Source organism: Cibotium barometz, chromosome 2, assembly GCF_041138505.1.
Source record: "Cibotium barometz isolate CiBa-2024 chromosome 2, ASM4113850v1, whole genome shotgun sequence".
NCBI classification, from domain to species: domain Eukaryota; kingdom Viridiplantae; phylum Streptophyta; class Polypodiopsida; order Cyatheales; family Cibotiaceae; genus Cibotium; species Cibotium barometz.
Genome location: NC_141047.1, coordinates 49,548,437 through 49,558,661, shown reverse-complemented (window position 1 = coordinate 49,558,661; position 10,225 = coordinate 49,548,437). Strand labels below are relative to the sequence as shown.

General features: G+C 42.1%; 1 protein-coding gene across 1 annotated transcript; it reads left to right on the top strand.

Moving 5' to 3' along the window:
- Window positions 1-547: 547 nt before the first annotated feature.
- LOC147641183 (uncharacterized) lies at window positions 548-3,514 on the top strand. The gene has a single exon (XM_086818900.1). The coding sequence runs from the start codon at window positions 752-754 to the stop codon at window positions 3,008-3,010; it is 2,259 nt and encodes a 752-aa protein (XP_086675026.1). The 5' UTR covers window positions 548-751; the 3' UTR covers window positions 3,011-3,514.
- The last annotated feature ends 6,711 nt before the right edge of the window (window positions 3,515-10,225 follow it).

Below are 10,225 nucleotides of genomic sequence, written 5' to 3'. Positions count from 1 at the left end.
AAGAAGTGTGTGTGCTCAATCAATGAGTTGGATGGGGCTGGTGAAAGGAGTGGCAACCTCATGACCCTTCGAAAGTGGTAAACCTACTATCCAAAATGTTCATCCTACCAATGCTATCAGGATAGTGCTAAAGCCTAAAGAGGAACAAAGGCACACCCTCTACCCCAACCTAATGATAGCCATTGAACACGTGGATCCTAGTTCAACACATACACCACAAGTTAGACTCCCATCCCAACAATAAGCTCAGTTTGACACATAAAACAAGCCATGCCACAAACTCATAAACACCTTTGGCTACTATTTGGCCCTCATTACCCACAAAAGTAGAGCAAGAACATGGGCACGTACGAACTCTAGCAAGCTCTTCACTGACAGTCACAAACGACCACTAGAGAAGGGTCACCACAAGCAAATCCTTCGCTGATTTTGGATCCACCATCGCTAGTCAACAACCTAGGCAATTAATCTCGAGTCAATTATCTCAACAACCTCATGCACCCATGCAAGGGTTTTAGACAAGAAAAAGGAGGGTTAGAGTGTACTTGGGATGCTAGAGAGGCAAAGAGAGAGAGAGAGTCCAGTACATGGTTGAAGAAGGACAAGGTGTATATATAGAACAATCTGATGGTAACCTAATCTAAATAGATATAATAACACTCCTATATTTAACAACGAATTGTAGAAACCACCTGCAAAACCCTAGAGTAACTGAATATCAGATGGTATCACATTCATTTTTGCATACACCATGCTGCAGAAGGTCATCAGCAAAGAGCTCAGGGGCTGGAATGTCACGCATGCGACTGCGTGCCTACGAGCTTGGAGCTCTGCAGAAGTTCAGCAGGGCGTGAATGAAAACGCAGAACGGGCGAAATCGGCATCTCGAACTGGCATCATCTCCTATGGCACAGGCGCATCACACCCTCCCCACTTCTGTAGAGGCTTTGGCAGCGATGGCAGGAGAGGATTTTGCAGCAATGGAAGCTTCAGCATCGATGCCAGAACAGGTCTCAGTGGCGATGGAAGGAGAGGTTTGAGAAGCGATGGCGGCCGATTCTTCATCGGCTATGGCAGAAGAGGGTCTGAAAGCGATGGCAGAAGAAGCTACAGCAGCGATGTTGCCGAACAAGCCTTGGATGAGATCACGCCTGCAGAAGACACTCCCAGCGATGCCTTGCTGAAGTACCGCAAGATTATCCAGGTATGTGAAATTCTTGAAGCAAACCCCTGGGGACCAGAGACTACTAAGCACTTGGAAGATCTGGATGTGTCTTTCTCTTCTGATATGGTTATTAGGGTTATCAGAGCTGCCTCCTCTCCCACTACCACCCTTGGGTTTTTCAACTGGCTTACACACAAGGGTTTCGACCAAGATGTACATACATATGGAGCCACGATGGACGTGCTTGGAGAAGCAGGATCCCTAGATGACGTGAAATATCTTGCAGAGGAGATGCACAAACGTGTCCTAGTGTTGGATGCTGGCCTGTATGACAGACTGATCCACTGGTGTGTTTCTTATGGTGATGCTGACGGTGCTACTTCCTTTTTGGACCAAATGAAGGAAGAGGGGAATAGTATGTCGGCCTTAACCTACACCAGCATGTTTCATCTTTTTGCAAAGGAAGGGAGGTATGAGGATGCCGTCACTCTGTACCTTCAAATGGTGGAGGAAGGGGTTCTTCCGAGTTCTCAGACTCTAAGTTTACTTATCCGTTGTCTTTTAGAGGCTGGTAAGCTAGAGCCAGCACAAGAAATATTTTCATCACTTTCTGGTCTAAAGGTTAAGCCTACGATGTCGGCTTATGCCTGCCTAATGGCAGCTCATGCCAAGGTTGGCAATCTAACCTTGCTCCACAGTTTAGGAAAGGAAATGCGTAACTCTTATGGAAGGCCTGGGAAGATATTTTGCATTGCACTCAATTCACTGCAGAGGGAGGGCAAAATGGAAGAGGCAAATGCTTTTGCCAAGGAGGTGTGGCCTGAGCTATCTGCTGAAGAGAGAAGACACAAAGCTCAGGATCTTGAAGGTGTTTGGACTCTGAATGAGAGCGAAGAGAACGACTTGCAGGATGATCTAGGGCAATTGGCGTCTCCTGATAAAAAGGTTCGTGTATCTTTGTCGGAGACTGCAAGGCTACTGGAGACTGAAGGCTTTTCAGTTGTTGAGCAGGTGAAAGTGGACTGGACAGCTGATGCAGTTTATAAAGTTTTGAAGCTCTTTAGGAAATCTGATGTGTCCTGGGAGTTTTTCAAGTGGCTCAAATCTATCCCCGGGTTCATGCATGACATAAACAATGAAGTTTTTATGCTGCGCATGCTGGTTAAAAGCTCAAATTTCTCTGCTTTGAAGGAGCTTCTCTCTGAATTGCAGTCTAGGAGTGTGGACATATCCTTGGAGATTTTCAACATGCTTATCAAAGATTGTGCTTTTGTGAAGAATTCTAGAGCAGCAATGTGGGTATATAGCCGCATGAAGGAGTCCAGCTTGCAACCGGATGAGGAGACTTTTAGCTCATTAGTTCATGCATTGGCAAGGGGGAGGAATCCGGATAAGGCTTCAGATCTGTGTGCTGTGATGCAAGACGTGGGAATCAAACCTGATGTTGAAACTTACACAGCAGTGATCCACTCACTGGGGCTGTCTGGAAGATCTGATGACGCATGGTCAGTCTACCAAAAGATGCTTGCAGCTGGCCTCAAGCCAAATGTGAACACATATACTGCCCTCTTGAATATGATGAACCTAGTTGGTGACACTGGCTTTGCCATTAAGCTATACAAAGAAATGAATGGAAATGGAGTTGCCCCTACAGAAGCCACTCAAGGAATAATGGCAAGGATATGGGAAACATCTGGCAACTCTGCAGAGGCACAGAAGCTGGATACACAACGTAAGTTTTTGTCCTCTAAAAGGAGAGAGGATTCCTTACAGCATATTTATGAAGTTCTCCTGGAAGGCCTTGTAGAGCAAGAAAGGTCCCCTTCTCTTTTATGTTTAACCTGATAACAGTGCAGGAGCTTAAGTTTCTATCTGAGAGTGCCAGTGCATTGCTTGGATTAAGTGGAGTATGGATTTATCTCTCAGATACGCTCAAACTGTGAGGGCTCGATCACCATAGCTTTTGAGGAGTCATTGATGGTAATATGCAATTTTGTGAACGATGTAGCATAGTCACCTTCTTCAAAGTTGAGAACGAAGGATATGCGCCATATGCCTTCTCAGGAAGACTGGAATCTTATTTGAATCTTTTTCTTTTGGGCATTTTATAAGAGGAAATGGCACCACAATTCCCTTCTCCCCCACTTTTATGAATATGTTGCATGCACTGGTTTAGAGCTTGAGGCCTTTTCAGGACGGAGATATGTATGAAAATGTATTGTTCATAGTCCCAATGTGGCAATTGTTGGGTTGTCTGGCTGATGCATACACTGGCATTGGTGGCTCTCTTGAACTCTAAATTATCTCACTGCTTACATTCATGATTGCAGATTAAGGTGAAGTTTCTTGGTACAGCATTTTTATCTTGATTTCAAATATCATGATGCAGATCTGTATGCAAACCTTTGTTTTGAGGATGTAGATTTGTATGAAAAGTATTGCTTGAAGTCTTACTGCAGCATACATGGGGTGGTCTGGTTGACATTGGTTGTTTTCAGAAGGTCTAAATGCCTTAATTTCTCACTGCTTACAATCATTCATGATTGCAGAATAAGAAGAGAGAAGTTTCTTGGTAGAGCATTTGTTGTCTTCTTGAGTTCCATGACACTGCGTACAAAGCATACAGAAACAAAAGATAACTTTCTAATCTTGATAAGAGCTTGATGGTTTAATCGTGATGTTTCATGTCACCATCCATCAATTGCAATTTAGCATTTACAGGTTCTGTACTCTGCAATGATGCTCAGGCTCATCATGGCAGTGACTAATGCAGGAGGCCAGGCAACGGATAGGGATGGACAACTATGAGTGAGACCCTTATTCCAGCATTGTATGGTACCAAATATTGGCAAAGCAATGCAGAAGTTGAAGGTCTACATGCCTTCTACAGCTATTCGAGTTAATGGGACCATATGTAGTCAGAAATTATCTTCGACAACATACCCAGCTCCTTTTAGGACATTATTCAGTTTTGTTGTTCTTAATCTGGTGACTTGGTCAGCTGATCCCACACAATCAGTAGACCATCACTGCCCTTTTTGCCATTGTCGGAGCCTGCGCTTCAAAAAGTCAATGAAGTATTATGTTTGTAGGAGAGTGGAGATTCCTTGTATCAAAATGGTGTGTATCCTCTAACAACTCCTTGATCAGACATACTTGTGACTGGCCTCGTCATTGAGTGTCACAGTGACACTGTTCCCTTAAACTACTTGAGCAACTAATTGCAATGGGATTGTGTCCAAAGCTTTGTGAAAGTCTATGAGATGAAAATTTTATTTTTACTTCGTAATCAGTGAGGGAGCTGGGTGTAGTTCAAGGCAAAGTGATGGAGTTTGAATCCTGCTTTTTCCAGCTTTGGCTTCCCTATCCTCAATCTAATCATTTATGTGTGCCTCCAATGCCAGCCTGTATATTTTGGCTATCATCATCATTGCTTTGTGATAATAGATGATTGTGGGCACAAGGTCAGTTATATCTTGTGGTTTATTTTGGCTATCATCTTCATTGCTTTATGGCAATAGATGATTGTTTGGCTCAAGGTTGGGAAAACCGAAAGAATTGGCATCCTGTTTCATATTTATTGTCGATCACCTCCTTTTCACAACCCAGGAGGCATGATGGTCTCCTTGGCTGTAAGTGGCCTTTCTCTGTAGGAGGTACTCCTTTCATTTGACATGAAGGAAGAGTCTGAAGCATCATTGCTATGAAATGTGGTACTAGTATGGATTTTACAGTATATGGGACATTTGATAAGGCTGTTCCATTTCTACCTCACAATGCTGGCACAAACAACCCATGGCTTCCTCTTAGTTGATGAACAATCTTCGATGCAGTAAAAAAGGTAGCTGAGGGGTGTCCATCTTGAGAATGTGGTTCTTCTCTATGTCAGTGTTGCAAAAAACACGTTTTTTAGAAAAAAACAAAAAACGTGTACGTTTCAAAACGTCTCAATTTTAGGACACGTTTTTGATAGCCATAGGCTTCAAATTGTTCACTATGCACAAGTTTAATTTTTATACATGAAATTTGTGGTTCCTAGGGTTAAAAACTATATATATATAGGCCATAATTATAGCTTAAAAGTTTAATAAATAAAAAACTTGTTTTAAAAACTTTTTCAAAAATAAAAAACATTTTTAAAAGTATAGTACTTTCCGTTTTAAAAACATCTAGTAACTATGCTCTATGTGAAGAATAGAGGCTACTAAGTAGCGAGTACTAGGTACTAGAAAGAAAATAATATGTATGTTCGGATGTGGAGGGATGAGAGGTAGTCTTGTATCAACATCTCCTCCCTAGGTTTGAGATGGACGTATTTCTGAATGTTCAGAGGTTGTGCCTAACTTGTTAATGAAGAGAGCATGACGACAGGATCATTTCTATAACTAAGGTGTGTAAGATTAGAAATGTTGTGTGAGTGCCCACTTAGCCTATCTTCAAAGGCGATCTCTCTCTCTCTCTCTCTCTCTCTCTCTCTCCTTCATACATAGATATCCATTGTACAACAAAGAGCCCTCTCTCCTGGAAAAGAAAGATAGATGCAGTGCAAGCACATCGGGGAGTAGAGGGAGCGGGAGTGGTACATGTCGCTTGAGGGAGGTTGTCCACCGCACATTAGGTGAGTAGAGAGGGGAGGAGGAGCACCCTTGCATGCCACGTGTAAGTGTGCATGTACCATGATTGTAGAGGGAGCGGGAGTGGTACATGTCGCTTGAGGGAGGTTGTCCACCGCACATTAGGTGAGTAGAGAGGGGAGGAGGAGCACCCTTGCATGCCACATGTAAGTGTGCATGTACCATGATTGTAGACCGGGCCACGGCACTACAGCGAGCCCGACGTCCGAGACTCCTTGGATCTCGCCACAGCAACAAAGAAATCCTCCTAGCTTGAGGAGATCTTGGAGAGGCACAAAGCCACCTTCCCACCCTCGACAGATCTGCAGAGCCTTCCATAGGCTAATCCCATGTTCGATATCCTTGATGGCCCCCTCCTCCTACCGAGGGGTTAGCTCCATAGGTTATATGATGATGATGGTCCCTCTTTGTATCATGGGGGGGGGGGTGTTGAGATATCGAGCTCGTCTAGTGAGGCGGTGGACACTGATGACTTGCCTGGGGGATAGGCCCCACACTTACACCACTGGCACGGTTGGTGAGATCATGGGTGATATGCGGCCAGTGGGATGACAGGCTATGTGACAGCCATTCTAGAGACTGGCATAGTTATAGCGCCAGCTCATTTAGTTGGGTTCACACTATAGAGAACCCTAGTATGTATTTGGTTGAGTACCTTTTCATATTGTGTGTACTCTTATCTTTGTATATGGTGTGTTGAGTGTTGTGTGAAGAAGAAGAAGATTTTCAGCCTCTCACCTTGTGTGTTCTTTTTTAGGGTTTTGTGAGTGTGTGTGTGCTTGTAAGAGCTCAAGCTCCCTTCTCCCCTGCATCTTTTCATGGTATCAGAGCCTGGTTCATGCTAAGGGCTGAGCTGCAAGCAAGAGAAGCACAGGAAGCCGTACGAGAGTAAGAGCTTCATCTACTCTTCCCTATTTGTTTTGACGACTAGACCCTTGTCGGGAGCTCTATGGGAAGCACCGGTAAACGATCTTTGATTGAGGAGCTTTCTTTGTAGGAGTAAAGCTATAGGGCAACTATATTGTCCTATCGGACTGAACTTTTCGGGCCGAAAATGTATTTCGGACGCGTTAGGATCTCCGTTTTTCGGAAAGCAGGCGATTTCGAGCACTGCGGGTAAGTCATCGATTCTCTGCAGAACTCTGTTTTAAGAACTCCAGGAAGACAGATTGGTTGTGCAGACATTGTGTGTGCTGCAAGGAGGTTAAACAGTTGCCATTGGGTGTATGTATGCACATTGAGGTCATTGGTTGTGACATTTGAGTGTAGTATAGTACCGCTGCAGAAAATACATCAGTTTGTACAGGACAAACCAGAGTGCTATTTCTGGGAAATTTGTGTGTCTGGCAAGATGTCAAATGATGGCATAAACCAGATTGTTGCTGAGAAGCTTGATAAGAACAACTTCCATGCTTGGAGGTTCAGGTTGACAAATTTCCTGATGGGAAAGGGTTACTGGGACTACATAGAAGGTGAGCATGAAGAGGCACCGGAGATATCGGAGATCAATCCGACTGTTGCAAATGTAAAAGACTTCAAGGATTGGAACCAAGGAGCCAGAAAAGTTATGTATTTGCTCTCTATCAGTATACAGGACACCATGATTGGGCACATACAGGATGCCAAGTCCCCCAAGGAGGCATGGGACACCTTGGTAAAACTCTATGAAACGAATACCAAGACACGAAAGATACAGTTGAAGAATGAACTTCATACTGTGGAGAAAAAGAGTATGTCTGTGAATGACTATGCATTGAAGATCAAGGGTATTGTGGAATCCCTTGCATCTATTGGTGTTTCAGTAGATGATGATGATAAGGTGGAAGTCTGTCTACGTGGTCTCGGGCCACAATACAAGGCGTTCAAGATGTCTATTCAGACTCGAGAAAACATTCCCAATTTCACAGATTTAGTATATATATATACATATATATGTACATATATACATACATATGTACATATATACATACATATACACACACACATACATACATACATACATACATACATACATACATACATACATACATACATATACATATACATATATATATATATATATATATACATACATACATATATGTATACATATACATACACACATATATATATACATATATATGTATATATATGTATACACACACACACACACACACACATATATATACATATGTATATGTATAAGTATATGTATATGTGTTTATCTGTATATATATATATATATATATATATATATATATATATATATATGTATGTATATACATACATACATGTATATGTATGTATATACATACATACATGTATATATATATATATATATATATATATATATATATATATATGTATATGTATATGTATATATGTATGTATATATATATATATATATATATATATATATATATATACATGTATGTATGTATGTATATACATACAAACATGTATATATATATATATATATATATATATATGTATATGTATATGTATATATGTATGTATGTATATATATATATATATATATATATATATATATATATATATATACATATATACATGTATGTATATACAATCCCACTGGCCACATATCACCCATGATTTCACCAACCATGCCAGTGGTGTAAGTGTGGGGCCTATCCTCCAGGCGGGTCATCAGTGTCCACCACCTCACTAGACGAGCTCGATATCTCAACACTCTCCCTCGAGCTCAACTCCATCTCATGTACACCAAGCGAAGCCTTGAATCTGCGGAGCTTCTCTGTACCCAATGCTTTGGTGAAGATGTCAGCGACCTGATTATCCTATGTGCTGACATAAACAAGGTCAACGTCACTTGCCAAAACCTTCTCTATGACAAAATGGTAGTGGACCTCTATATGCTTCGTGTGAGCATGAAAAACTGTGTATACTGCTAATGTTGTCACAAAAAATGACAACTTGTCTATCCACACTGATAGACCCAAATCTGCAAAGTAGCTTTCTTAACCAAGCTACCTCACATGCTGCCATAGCAACATCTCTGTACACTCGGCCTCTGTACTGGATAGAGAAACCGTAGGCTGCTTCTTGCTGCTCCAAGTCACAGCAGCACTCCCCAAAGAAAACATGAAGCCACTAGGAGATCTTCTATCTGAGATACTACTAGCCCAATTAGCATCTGTGTACCCATGTACACATATCTCTGTCGTCCCAGTTTCATAAAATAGTCCACAATGCAAAGTAGACCTCACATACCTCAGTATGCGTCTCAATGCATCCAAATGCGGCTTCCGAGGAACCTGCATAAACTGACTCACCAACCCAACAGCATAGCTCAAATCTGGCCTTGTGATCGTCGTGTAGATCAAGCTTCCTACTATGCGCCTATACATAGTAGGATCTTCCAAAATCTCTCCTGAATCTGCACTCAACTTGCCATTCTGATCCAATGGCACTGAGATAGGCTTACAGCCTGTCATACCATACTTGGACAACATGTCCAAGCCATACTGTCTCTGCAGTAATCCAATACCATGTGGTGACCTAATCACCTCAATGTGCCCAAGAAATATTTGAGCTCCCCCAGATCCTTCATCTCAAACTTCTGTCTAAGCAAGATCTTTACATCAAAGATCTTTGCATCATGGTCCCCCGTAATGATCAGGTCATCTACATAGATGACAACAAGCACAACCTCTCTATCACCGTGTCTCACATACAACGAGAAATTTGCATTGGCTACATGAAAGCCAATAGTGACAAGATATTCAAGAATCTTGTCAGACCATGCTCTTGGTGCTTGTTTTAAGTCATACAAGGCTTTCTTTAACCTGCAAACATGCTCGGGGTGACTCACATCCTCATAACCAGGTGGCTGCAACATATACACTTCTTCCTGCAAATCCCCATGCAAGAATGCATTCTTTACATCCATTTGATGTAAAGACCATTGCTTTGATGCAGCCACTGCTATCACAACTCTCACTGTTGCCATCTTGGCAACTGGGCTGAAAGTTTCCTCATAATCAATGCCATATGTCTGCGCATATCCTTTGGCTACCAATCTAGCCTTGTACCTGCTTATGCTTCCATCACTGTTATGTTTTACTTTTTGTACACCCACTTGCATCCAATGGCTTTCTTGCCTTCAGGCAATTGCACTAAATCCCAAGTCTCATTTCAATATAGTGCATCCATCTCCTCATCCATAGCTTTCTCCCAACGCACATTTCCAACAGCCTCATCAACGCATGTGGGCTCTACAACCTGTATAACTTTTGCCATGTATGCATAGTGATGTGCCACATAACCATCATAGGTAAACCTCTGTACAAGATTCTTCACTCTCCCAGATCTTCGTTGCAGCTTTGCATTCATGGCTTCCATAGCCTTCTTTACACTAGGTGTTCTCATAGTAGCTGGTATCCCAAGATCCTCATCAAGGCTCATCTCT

Coding starts and splice junctions, on each gene's coding strand:
- LOC147641183 (XM_086818900.1), top strand. CDS start 752: ATGCTGCAGAAGGTCATCAGCAAAGAGCTCAGGGGCTGGAATGTCACG.